Source organism: Hibiscus syriacus, unplaced genomic scaffold (assembly GCF_006381635.1).
Source record: "Hibiscus syriacus cultivar Baekdansim isolate YM2019G1 unplaced genomic scaffold, ASM638163v2 tig00006858_pilon, whole genome shotgun sequence".
NCBI lineage: Eukaryota > Viridiplantae > Streptophyta > Magnoliopsida > Malvales > Malvaceae > Hibiscus > Hibiscus syriacus.
In genome coordinates, this window is record NW_024062114.1 from 1 (window position 1) to 12,918 (window position 12,918).

Here is a 12,918-nt window from a genome sequence, read left to right on the forward strand (position 1 = left end):
AAAAGAACATGTATTCCCGTAAAACGATTGGCAACTACAAATAGTACGAATTTTGGTTACCCGATCGAATCTTCAAAAGATAAGAATATGGTACTGTATTTTTCTCAAAACATCCAAACAGCTTCATCTTGCAATCCAAAAAGAAATAATCACATCTACAATAACTGCCCAACCTATGCCGGCAAGCTTAAAATACAGCGAAAGTACTTCACCACAAAGTCCACGCTTACATATTACATCCACAATGAACTCGGAGAACTCGGAACTGCATCGTATTAGAAGTATTTCTTGCACTGCTAACTACCACCAACAGGTAAAATATATATATATACACCTACCACCTACTGGTAAAGACTATGATCGAGTTTTTTGCTGGGTGCCAAAAGAAAATGCTTTAAATCTTCCCTCCCGCATATAGATGGGAAATAATAATCCCTAAGAAGGAGGCGTCTATCAGAAATAAGAGCAGGAAAGGTTCTTGTCTCCTTTTCTTTATTTTTTTCGTTCATTCTTTTTATTCGAACTTCATAGAGGGAGAGATGGGAACCGAACTGCGGAATAATTTTGACAAAAATGAAATACATGAAGCTATTTCACTGCAGGTCTACCGTTAGTCAAATATTTCCAAACCATGACTCCCAATTGCAAACATAAACAAGTATGAAAGAATTAGGTGAAATGCACATGAAGTCGTTTCAAATAATAAAACCAAATACAGTTCGCTGCTTTCTACCAGAAAGAGAAACACTCTTAAAATATCTAGCGATTGTCCTCAAAGTATCGAAAACTAAACAACTAAAACGTTCATCCTAATAAAAGCGACCATATCAAGACTGGCATAGTTCTCGAGAAATCACAAGGCTTTTTTACCATCCCTCGTTATCAAAACCTCCCATATTCAAGCAAATCCTACAGAGAAGTGCCGTTCCACAATTAAACGTCGTCAATTGTTTTACACGAAATTTCTTATAATACCTAATGACCATTAATAGGAAACGTTGACTGGATAAAATAAGCGTCAATCACCTGCAGATCGAACAACTCAGCGCTTGCCACGATGCCCGCCACCTACCCTTGCACCAGGGTGGCGAGCAAATTGCAACCTTAGTTTGACAGAGTCATGGCCATGCTCATTGAATATATAACCTGCAAAATCGAGCTTAACTATTTATACCGCACAACTTGCCATGCTTCAAAAGCGGGAAGAAGGTTTCATGACCCACACACGGTAAGAAGCAAACATTACTTCAATGATTAAATTCTACCGATAACGGTTTACTTTCTCAGAATCCTAACTATGACGCAATGATCCAGCACATTCCCTGTATCAATGAATGGAAGCAAACAAACACGACTAGGGAAAGACAAGCTAGGTTTCAGAAAGCTAACTGCCACGCTTTTATTTGTACGTAAAATAGAAGGCAAAACTGTGAAATATTCTGCATTAAACTGTTTTCTTTACCTGATTAATTTTATGTTATGGTCTTGACATGGCAATGGGAATTGGGAAAAGGCGAGACGAGGCCCATAATAAACCGATATTTAATTGCGATGTTAGCAAGATCACACAGAGTAAAGTAAACGAGAAAAACAAATACTTGGTCTCACAGTAGGTCGATGCAACCAGTTGAGGATCTAACAGAGGAGAATCTAACGCAACCAGTACAAGAAAGACGACCGGTTAAGCTTTAGGACTGGAGAAGCATAAAGTCATATTAAGGTACAGAATCTTGGAGGATCTAACTAATGTAGGAGGCAAGCATACTTGATTTTCTTGCAAATTTCGATCAGTATATCTGCTACAATCAAATGACATGAAGAAATTCAAAGTCAATGCAGAACGAACCGAAAGGTTCCTCCAAAAATCCAAGATCACATTGCAGAGCAGATTGTGAAGACATAGCTATCCTGTTAACTTGCTGATATAAAGTATGTACTGAAAATTTTCCTTGAAATCACAGGATGCCAAACGTACATGCTGATGAATTATGACTTGTTTGAATAGGTAACCTTGAGAGTTAGGTTGTATGTTATAATTTTAACCAGAGAAAAATCTGAGAAACCCCCAAAATGAATGAAAAAGTAAAACCTAAGATTGTAATGGAATAAGAATAGCTGAGATTCTTTTGATTTTTTTGTTTGTTTAAACTATCCCTTCATAGCACATATATCATTGATTTTATGGTTCTAATCAGTCTTTCTTTGCAAATGAAAGTTAAGAAACAAGCAGACATAAACAAGTTAAAAAATTGGAATAAATGACCCAAGTGAATTTTTTATATTAAACTTAGCCATCCCTTTGAAAAGAAATCTTGCTACAATCTGATCACCCTTAGAAAGAATTAAACCTTTCTCAAAACCTCACGTGGAAGAAAAAAATGGGCAAAGGAGGGGGGAAGGGAGAGGGAGAAAGCAAAACCAAACAGGGTGTTACTGAAGGTGGGTCTTCCCAAGGTCACATTAGCCTGCTTGCCCCTATTCTGTGTTTTACTAGTTCATGCATGGGTGATGGGGTGTGTCAGTGCCTTCATTTACAGTATAAAAAATAACATCCACGAAATATAACTTGATCCACAAAATATAGGAGACCGGAAAATCCTTGTCAGGCTAACCTTGTAAAGCATCCTTTGAAGTGGCAGCATGAGAAGGGCTTAGAAAATCAACAAAACAAAGTTTTATCGGATCTCCTCCAGGCTGCACAAATCATGAATTATCGATGTACTATATATTTAATCTGAAGTCAAGATAAAAATAAATAAATAAACTTACATATCTAGGTTCTTTGGTTACAAGTCTCACTTCCTTGTACCCAACAAAGGGGCGGAAAATATCTGTCAACGAAGTAAAGGAATAAAACTAAAGAGGAAAATTGAAAAATAAAACGCCGAAGTGAAAATTACATCCAATCAGGATACGAGAAACTTCTCGGCGCGTACAATCCGAAGGCAATCCCTCTACATAGAGAGTGCTGGATGCATCAGGAGGAAGAGAAGGTTCGGGCCTTCCACTGCCAAATCTTAATGTCCTATCTTTTATTGTTGGCTCAGGATCAACACCACCGATACCCACCATATGGGGATCATCAACAGAATGGCGAGGCATTCCCCCGCTCATTGGTCTTGCAGACCCACTAAATGATGACAGTTGCTGGCAGGATGTTTTCATTTATTAACTCCACTTATATAATAATGAAAAGGATAAAAACTTTGAACCTTAATCACACACACATACACCAAAAAGAAACTACTAGTTCAATACCGTGCCGTGAAGGTAACGATCATAAGATGCTCCAATGAAGTCACCATCTCCAGTTACCCGCATTGCTCCTCCATCATCCTGTGAATAATAACTAGAAAGCTCATGGCCGCCTGAGACTACAAGATTAAGCACACTTCAGCCAGCAAACAACCAAGAAAAGAAGAAGGGATAAGATGGGCTGAGAAGGAGCACATACTAATCCTATCCAAAGGCTAAAAAAAAAAACCACATTAAGGAATGAAGAACAAAAGAGTGCTGAGCTCCTCAAACTTTTGATGGTAACAATTAGAGCAAACTAGTGAACCTGCTAAAAGGGTACCAAGAATCATAAAATCCACAACAAAGTTTCCAAGCAAACACAAACTGTGCAAGTACAAACAGCATATCAATTAAGCCAGATAATCACCAAATAGTTTATCATTTAAGGTTTCATATGTTAATAAATCCATAACTACACAAAGCGGTATGCTCGTTTCGTCATTAAATATAGAACTGACAAAGGAGACATCAAGCAGTCAGATAGCAACAATCAGTAAATCCAAAAACTTGTTATATTAGCAAGGTACCGACAAAAAAAGACATCCGTTACTAAAAAAGACCGGCATTGCGTTAAGACATGTAAAATCAAAACCATTCAACCAACCAGCAGTTTTCCAGTATTCCCGACTATCTGGGAATATCATAATAGCTAAAAATAATTAAGCTTTCCCGCTCACTGCTAACTGAAAATTTACGAAACGTCTATCAAGCTTCTAAATACATCATTATGAATAATCACCCATGCTGAAACATGAACTTATTGCGAATGTAATCATGGAAATGCAAGCCAATTATGCTAGGTTTCAGATATTTTAAGCAGGCAATTAGTGAAATATATCCTGAAAAAGATCAATTACACAGCAACGATCGATGGTGAGACAAGAACCTACTGCAAATGCAATCATGGAAACACAAGCCAATTATGTTAAATTTCAGTTATTGTAAGCAAGCAATTAGCCAAATATATCATGAAAAAGATCAATACACAACGACAAGCGACGCTGAGATTAAAAATTACTTCAAGCAAGGAAATTTGAATTCAATAATGCATTAAAAGTTGAAATTTTGACCAGGATTAAAAAAATGACTTTTCAGCTTAGAGTAAAACAAGAACATATCAGAAAAAAATACTTTTCTTTTTTTTTACCTATCCCTGTTACCGAACCTAATTGAGATTCGCAACACGAAAACATGAAACCCTAAATGATAAGATATTAAAAAAATGTACGGGTTAAAATGTAAAAAAAAAAAACAAGAGAAAAGCTGAAATTACCATAATCGGAGCGAGTGCGTTTGCCTACGAAAGGAGGGATTGAGGTGGACGGCGGAGGTTGGCGAGAGTTGCTATACCTCCAATAAGAATTGGCCATGGTTCTAGTCTTTTAGCTTAGATACAATGAAAAGAGTGAGAAAGCACAGATAAGTTTTAAGCAAAAACAAACGTTTAAGAAAAAGAAGTAAACCGCGCCGTATTAAACAACAGTTTCAGAAGAGAAAATATAAATAACTGTGAACCAGGCCAAAGCCAAAATGTAACTGACAAACACCTTTTTGAAGGCAAAACTCGAGTTTTTATAAAAGGTAGTAAACGCTTATCTTTTACTTCACTTTATCTCAATTTCTAAAATAATAATAATAATTTCACACCAATTATGTAAAAGATTATTAAATTAATATTAAAATTACGTAAATTGTTATTAATTTATGTAATAATCTCTGAAATTGCCAAATTACGTAAAAAGATTATCAATTTGCTTAAATTATTATCACTTCTTAATATTTGTCATAATTGCGTTAAAATTTATAATTTACAACCACTTATCAATTGTTATATAATCCTTTTACATAATTATTATACTTTTTATAATTTATTTTCTAAGTAAATACAAGATAATATTTGTTTAAAGATAACTTTCGACCATTTAACATTAAATGTTTATATCATTGACATAATGATACTCGAACATGAGAGTTTCATAAATAACAATAATTCCTTTACTTTTTCTCTTCAAACTAATATTATTTATGATACATAAAGATGAGGTGTAGATAATGACGTTACACACTGTATAAAGGCGGGATGACTAAAGTGGAGGGCTGCTACTAGAGTTTTGTGTAACAAAAAAGTGTCTCTAAAACTTAAAGGAAAATTTTATAGAATGACAATAAGACCAGTGCTGCTGTATGGATCAGAATGTTGGGCAATCAAGAAGGATCACGTAAGGAGGATGGAGGCCGCAGAAATGAGAATGCTTCAATGGGCATGTGGTAGGACTCTGTGGGACATGACATCAAACTCTGCAATTAGGATGTCCTTGGGGGTAATATCTGTATCCAAAAAATTGAAGGAGGGAAGACTACGGTAGTTTGGGCATGTCCTTAGCGACAACCGCTGGATACGGTCAGGAGGGTAGAGTCAATTACAATCGACGGTGCCAGAAGGAGAGGACGACCAAAGAGGAATGAGTAGATTGCTTGAGATCTGATTTGAAGGATTTAGCCTTTACCGAGAACATGACCTCTGATAGGAAAGTATGGAGACTTAAGACCAGGGTAGCCGAGTAGTGTGGGTCACAACCATAGGGTGTAACATCTCTGTTTTCTTTTTAACGCCTTTGTAGTAATTTTCATGACTTTATTTTTTATACGTTTCTGCCATTGGAATTTATGAAGGCTTAGAACTAGGGTATCGTAGTAGTGTTGCCTTAGTTTAGGTTTTTACCCATTTGACTATATTACTTCTCGTAGCTTGCTATCGCTGACTTCTGTGTATCATTCTCTTCATGTTTTCTCCTTTTAAATTTAGTCGGGTCTTACGTTTCTGTCTATATGCAAAGATTTTTACGCAGAGATTGATTTGCAGGGATTACTTCTCATTTAGACGCGCATATGAAGACTGTTCAATTAGGTATTTATTTATATGCATTGTATTTTATCTTTATTTTTAATTTTCTGACTGTCGGAGGTCTTCCACGGAAGCTGCTCTCAACCTGGCGTTGGAGGCAGCCTACTACCCTACCTCCCCTTACCTAATTGTATATGAAAATAGTGTTTTGTTGTTGTTGTTACTTTTTTTCGTTGCAGAAATTATCATACACGATTAAGGCTTAGTTTGTTTTCACTGTGCAACCTCTTCAAACATCTTATGTCTGTGCCGCGCAGACATTAGGCTTCGCAGACCGTTTGTTTTTTAGAAGACAGAAAATCTTCAAACGTCTGCGCGAGCTCTTCTTGGTGCAGACATGATTTTATGTCTTCAAAGGTCTGCATGAAAATTAAAATCATTTAAATCTATTTTAAAATTTATTTTAAAATATATTTATTTATTTTAAAATATGGATTGATTTATTTTAAAATATGGATTGATTTATTTTAAAATATGAAAAAAATTATTTTAAAATATGGATTGATTTATTTTAAAATATGGAAAAAATTTATTTTAAAATATTGATTGATTTATTTTAAAATATGGATTGATTTATTTTAAAATATGGATTGATTTATTTTAAAATATGAAAAAATTTATTTTAAAATATGAATTGATTTATTTTAAAATATGAAAAATTTTATTTTAAAATATGGATTGATTTATTTTAAAATATGGATTGATTTATTTTAAAATATGAATTGATTTATTTTAAAAAAATTATTATTGTAGTTGTATGGATTATTTAAATTTCAGTATTATAAAACTAAAATTATTTAAATTTTAGGATTACAAAACTGTTTTAAGTTTAAAAAATCAGTTTATTTTAGCAGTCTGCAAACGTTAAAAAAAACAGTCTTCTTCTTGCAGACTACAGACTGCAGACTTTTGGTCCACCTCTTCTGCTGTAGATGTCTACAGATGTGGTTCGCAGACTGCAGAGCTTTTACCTCTTCAAAAACAAACACCACCTAAGTGAATAGGCACAAAATAACGTAGTTTTGGCTACATAGATGACATTAAAATATTAAATAAAATCAAAATCATTTTAGTTTAGTTTAGTTTAAATTGTAAATATTAATCACATTAAGATTTAATCAATAAAATATATAAATTTTAAGATTAAAATTATTGTTATATCAAAGATATCATCAAATGGTTATCCCTTGTCTCATATGTAATGATGTAAGGGGGAGATAAGATAATAGGCTATCCCCAACACTAGGTTGAGAGCAGCTTCCGTAGAGACCTCCAAATTATCAAAGATGTCATCGTTTTTGTTAAAAAAAATTAATGGTTGATAACCGAAACAGAAAAATATAATATTAAGGATAATTTAAAAAAATTGGTTGACAAAAATAAAAATACTATAATAAGTGGATGATCCAAGCTGCTTTCAGTTACAAGTCATACTAAATCTTTGAACTATAAGCCTCGGTCAGTGCTGTATCTTTAAACAAAACTTAGTCCCATGACGATGATCTTCCCTTGTTCTATTTTTCTAATAAACTTTTGACTTGTAGCCCTATTTAAACAGCCCCCGACCCAACATGTTTCTTCATATCCTCTCAGTTGCAGAACTGGGAATTTCACCATACAATCTTCTCATGTATGTTTAACTTCACTTATCGGATTGTTTTTTTTAAGTTAAATTTTAATGTGTTTTTATTTTATAGCTAGCTAGCTTCAGTGGACATTAATGGACTGCCGAAATCCCCTTGCTCTTGTCGAGGATCTTCTGTCGAAGAAGTTCATAGTAAAACCTTTGCTTTTCTTTTTTGATTTGATTAACAGGCAAAATCAGGGGAAGCTTATATGTTCCAACATGCAATGAACGTACTGTTGGGTCCCAAATACGGCGGGCAGATAATAACCGGTGCAAGTGCGGTCCTAAATAAAAAATATTTATCCAGCATATTTATATCAATAATATCTTCGTTCCTGTTATACCTTATCCGAAAATCTTTAAATTTATTAGGTAAAACTCGTTGAAATGATCAACTATCCATCCACCAAAATCTTTAGACAAACTTCTCCATCTATTAGAGCCTATGACTAACTTATGTCCCATGGACATATGTTTCTAATCAACTAGAGTACATAGATAAGATCTCTGACAATTCATGTGATACGTCAGACAAAATTCAAAATCTAATTACAATATTTAATTTGTATGTCGACATATTATCAATAGAAAATATAAAATAGGAGCGACTGCAAACCCCTCGGGTCCTCTTTCATTTTATCCATACATCGGTTAATATCCGTTCTCTCACCGATTATAATTCTTTGTCCAAATTAAAAATGTTAATCGTTAACGAAAATGAACCGTAGATTATCGTGATCGACCTTCCTTGAGTATTATTCTTTCTCTTTCTCATGATTACCAACCTTCTTCTATATTTATATATAAGTCAACAATCTTTTTTTTTATCAATTGTGACTTTTTGTCTAAATTAAAAAGAATTAATCATTAACAATTGATGAGTCAAACTTATTATCATCAACAAGTATATATAATTAAACTTTTTATTAATTTAGAATGATTACAATATATTATATTCTAAAGATTCTCAATTATATTTGTAATTACATGTTAATCCGTAATAATATATCAAATAATTGTTGATATAGTGATAATTGGTTATGTTATTTAAATTATAATAGACGGTTATGATAATTATAAGGAAATCATCTCTAACTTTTTATCTAATTAAAATTTTAAACTGAGAAGTAGGAAGACCAAAATTATAGTCTGGGACAAAAGACCACAACGAATGTAAACTTCCTCGAAACAACAGCCTTAACTTCACGCGCCTTCTGTCACGTCTCAGCATCACAAAGGATGTTTAAGCTTGAAGCAAGCAAAGCGGACCTCACCTTCAAACGACAATGGGAACCGACGTATGAGCACATCACGCTCTATATCAGGCGCGTGTGTAACTTCAACTACCGCCACACCCGCTTTATCTTCAATAACAAACAACAGTACCCTCCGTCATCTTGACTCAAAAAATCAAATCAAAATCCTCTTTTTAAAAGACCCAATGTTCTCATTCAATGAATCCAAACTTTCACCCTCGAAAATCAGGTCAATGATGTTAATAAACCCTGTTAATCCTTCTCTGAAAGATTCTTATGTTGAAAATTTCTGATTAACCAGTGAAATATCCCACAAATCCTGTCTTTATCACTCACCCATTTGTTTAATCAAAATCCATGGAATCTTTGTGATCCACTTTGGTTTAATCTTGCACGCAAATACTTCAAATTTTATTTTATCAATCTATTATTGCTGTGTTTTAGGTGAAGATTATAATCTTTTCTGGCTTTTTTCCTTTTTTTTTTACTTGAAATTGGTTTTGTTTCCTTTTGGTTCACTGGTTGTGATTTGGATACTGTATCAGCGTCGAGGGTGTTGAAGCTTGAAAGTTGTTGATCAATGGCGGAATCATTGGGCCCACGACTGTACAGCTGCTCGAATTGTCGAAACCGCGTTTCTCTCCACGATGATATAATTTCCAAGTGTTTCCAGGTTAATTTGTGTTTTCATAAGCTATATTTTTCTTCATATGGTCATTAGAACCTATGTTACGTGGGGGTCGAATATAGATACGGTAATATGCTTGATTAGGAAGGTAATTTGATCCGAATCTTATGAGTTTCAATCTCACTCAACTCGATAATATTGGGTTCTTTTTAATAAAAAAATTGAGTTCTAGTCGAATTTTGTAAAAGGTGAGATTGGATTCTCTGACATGATATCTTTTTGGGTCAGTAGTCGAAAACTCAAGTAACACAACTCATTGCCAGACCTATGCTTGACCCTATCCCATAATAATGTCGTAAATATGTATTTATATCATGTTATTGGAATTTAGGTGTATGTTGAATACAAGCATGCTCCATGTATTAGGAGGTCTTGCAGGGTATCTCCATACCAATGCGAGTTCTGGATACGGATATATTGCAACATCTTATATCAATATGAATTAAATTCGAACATCGTTGAAGTTTAAATTAGTTTCATATATGATCAATGAAAAGGATCTTAGGGGACTTTTGTCCCACATTCTTTTGTTCTTATAGGGAAGAAATGGCCGGGCATTTTTGTTCTCGCACGCAATGAATATAACCGTCGGACCGAAAGAAGACAGGCATCTCTTAACCGGTCTCCACACCGTGGCTGATGTTTACTGTGCTGATTGCCACCAGGTTTTAGGTTGGAAATACGAGCGAGCTTACGAGGCATCACAGAAGTACAAGGAAGGGAAATTCATACTCGAGAAGGCGAAGATAGTAAAGGAGGATTGGTAACACCCCGCACCATTTTAAAGGTTCTGATTCCATTCATTCCTGTGTTTGATGTAATTGTTATCCATGCTCAGACGTTCATCTTGTACCAAAAAAAAAAAAAACTTGTCGCCCCAGTCGGGAATTTGTTATTTGTTTGGAACCTTGCATTCTCAACATTACTAAAAATTCAGGAGGATGCGTTATGGTATTGTTAACTGTTCGTCGAATTTAAATACTTCAATTATCCTTAATCCGGATGGAGCTGGCCGCTTGTTTAATAAATGTCATAAGTTTGAGTACCTTATTAGACTTGTAGAGTAGTAACTTGTCACGGTCTGTCATGTCAATGTTAGGCACATGTGGAACTCCGTCGGAAAGTATTAGTGCATGCATGAATAGGACAGATACAATAAACCATTTGCATTTTTATTTACACCACAGACAGACATCAATGTTAGGCTACTTCATTTGTAGCTTCTTTTTCTTTTGAGAAGAATTGGTTTTCGAAATCATCTCCTTAAGACTCGGCGCAAAGCCGTCTCGGATGTTTCGGAGCTTTGAGCATGGTTTTTAGAATCGAACCGGTTAGTGAACCGGTCATGCTATTGGTTCACTGATTCAACTGGTCGAACCAGTTCGATCGGTCAAAAGAACCGGACGACGTCATAATTATTTAAAAAATTAAATAAAAATACCAAAAATATTTAATAAAAAATAATTTTGTATATCACAAATCATATTCAAAATAAGTCATAACATATATGAGTTAAAAACCATAAAATCAAGTGAAACAAAATGATTCAAATTAACTACAACATAATATTTAAGATAAAACATATTAAATAATAAATATAATTATATAATTATAATTAAAAAATAAATTTGGGGCTAGAAGAACATCCCAAAAGTCTAAAGAGTAAAAATATGAGAACAAAAAATCCACATGGCTAAGAAACATAGAAGAGCATCCCAACTAACTTCTATAAATAATAGAGGTAATTTGACATTCAAAATCATTGAGCCTTTTGGTGAGCATAGAGTAAAATATTCTTTCACTTCAATCAAACTCGAATTTTAGGCTTCAATCGAGCTTTTAAATTTTTTTTGAGTTCAAGCCTTTTCGAGTTCAAGTTTCAATATTATATTTCGAGTTCGAGTTGAACTTAATAATTTTTAGTTCGTGAGTTTGAGTCGAGTTGAGCTTACTTTTAAAGTTTGAGTCGAGCTCAGCAATACTCGAGTTCGACTTGGCTCGTTTAACAAACGACGTCGTTTGGTTTAATTTAAAAAAATAGCGGTTTTTTCCGGTTTTCAACCGGTCCGGTTCGAACGGTTCAACGATTCTGGTCGATTCACTAATAGCGGTTAAACCGGTTTAGTTTGAACCAGACTAGGCAACGGTTCCCGGTTGAACTGGCTAGTCCGATCCGATTTTCAAAAAATGGCTTTAAGCGAAGTTGAAAAAATAAATCTTTATAAAACAAAAATATATTCTATTACTGTAAATAATTAATTTAATATTGCATTAATAAATTTTAGAAAAATGATGAAATTAAAGGCTTAAACTAGTAAAAGTAAAAAAGTAGGGTTGGAAAAATTAGAGTCATTAATTATAAAGATAAAAGTAAGATTGAAAAAAATTAGGAATCTCAATTATAAAGGTAAAAAGTGAGATTGAAAAAAATTAGAGGCTTCAATTATAAAATAAAAAAGTAGAATTGAAAAAAAATAAGAACCTCAATTACAAATGTAAAAAAGTGAGACTAAAAAAAATAAAAACCTTAAGGTCGTGGGATCGAGTCTCACGAAGATATTACTTTTAAGCTTTATAATTTTTTTTTGATGTGAGATTAATGTATTTTACCTTTCCATGACGTAACATTTTCTTTCATCTTAATCTCCTAATGTTTTAATCACGAACCATTTTCACAGTTATTCATCATATATACCTCATCTAAGTGTTAAAAGTAAAAATAAGAGTTACGAAGGATCTAAGAAAACTATGCCTAATGCATTCTAACCTTCTAAGGTCTAATGACTCTTTAAACCCTTATAAATTTGAATACTAATCAATTTAATCTTTATATCCCTGCTCTTAATACATATTTTAGTTTCATATCTAATACCATTTATTACATTCGTAATATTGTATTTCTTTTTATAAAATATACAAACAATCTCCTGATTATAGAGTGTTTTTTATTAAGTCCTCCGATTATTAACAGTTATAAAATGGTCCTCTAATTATATGATGTTGCTTTGTTGAGTCATTTGACTATTAAAAGTTATAAAATGATAACTCGACTATTCATATGTTCTAAACTCATTATTTTTCGATAAAAAAAATATTAACATTCTTATTGATTTATAATAGTCGTTTGAGATTTTATGATCAAATT

The 12,918-nt window shown here is 33.5% G+C and overlaps 2 protein-coding genes across 3 annotated transcripts; one reads left to right on the top strand and one right to left on the bottom strand.

The window, feature by feature from the left end:
* Nucleotides 1-672: 672 nt before the first annotated feature.
* On the bottom strand, nucleotides 673-4,769 carry LOC120201063 (RNA-binding protein 2-like). The gene is made up of 7 exons (XM_039201747.1): nucleotides 4,571-4,769; nucleotides 3,259-3,374; nucleotides 2,916-3,147; nucleotides 2,770-2,831; nucleotides 2,613-2,694; nucleotides 1,027-1,146; nucleotides 673-909 (listed from the first exon to the last, which is right to left on the bottom strand). Exons 1-6 carry the CDS (start codon nucleotides 4,665-4,667, stop codon nucleotides 1,043-1,045), a joined length of 693 nt encoding a protein of 230 aa, XP_039057678.1. The 5' UTR covers nucleotides 4,668-4,769; the 3' UTR covers nucleotides 673-909; nucleotides 1,027-1,042.
* A 4,468-nt stretch (nucleotides 4,770-9,237) lies between these two features.
* On the top strand, nucleotides 9,238-10,626 carry LOC120201064 (protein yippee-like At4g27745). 2 transcript variants are annotated; one of them, XM_039201748.1, is made up of 3 exons: nucleotides 9,238-9,314; nucleotides 9,631-9,758; nucleotides 10,313-10,626. In XM_039201748.1, exons 2-3 carry the CDS (start codon nucleotides 9,666-9,668, stop codon nucleotides 10,538-10,540), a joined length of 321 nt encoding a protein of 106 aa, XP_039057679.1. In that variant the 5' UTR covers nucleotides 9,238-9,314; nucleotides 9,631-9,665; the 3' UTR covers nucleotides 10,541-10,626. The 2 variants fall into 2 exon arrangements, with proteins under 2 accessions (XP_039057679.1, XP_039057680.1); XM_039201749.1 differs by lacking the exon at nucleotides 9,238-9,314 and adding an exon at nucleotides 9,390-9,529.
* The last annotated feature ends 2,292 nt before the right edge of the window (nucleotides 10,627-12,918 follow it).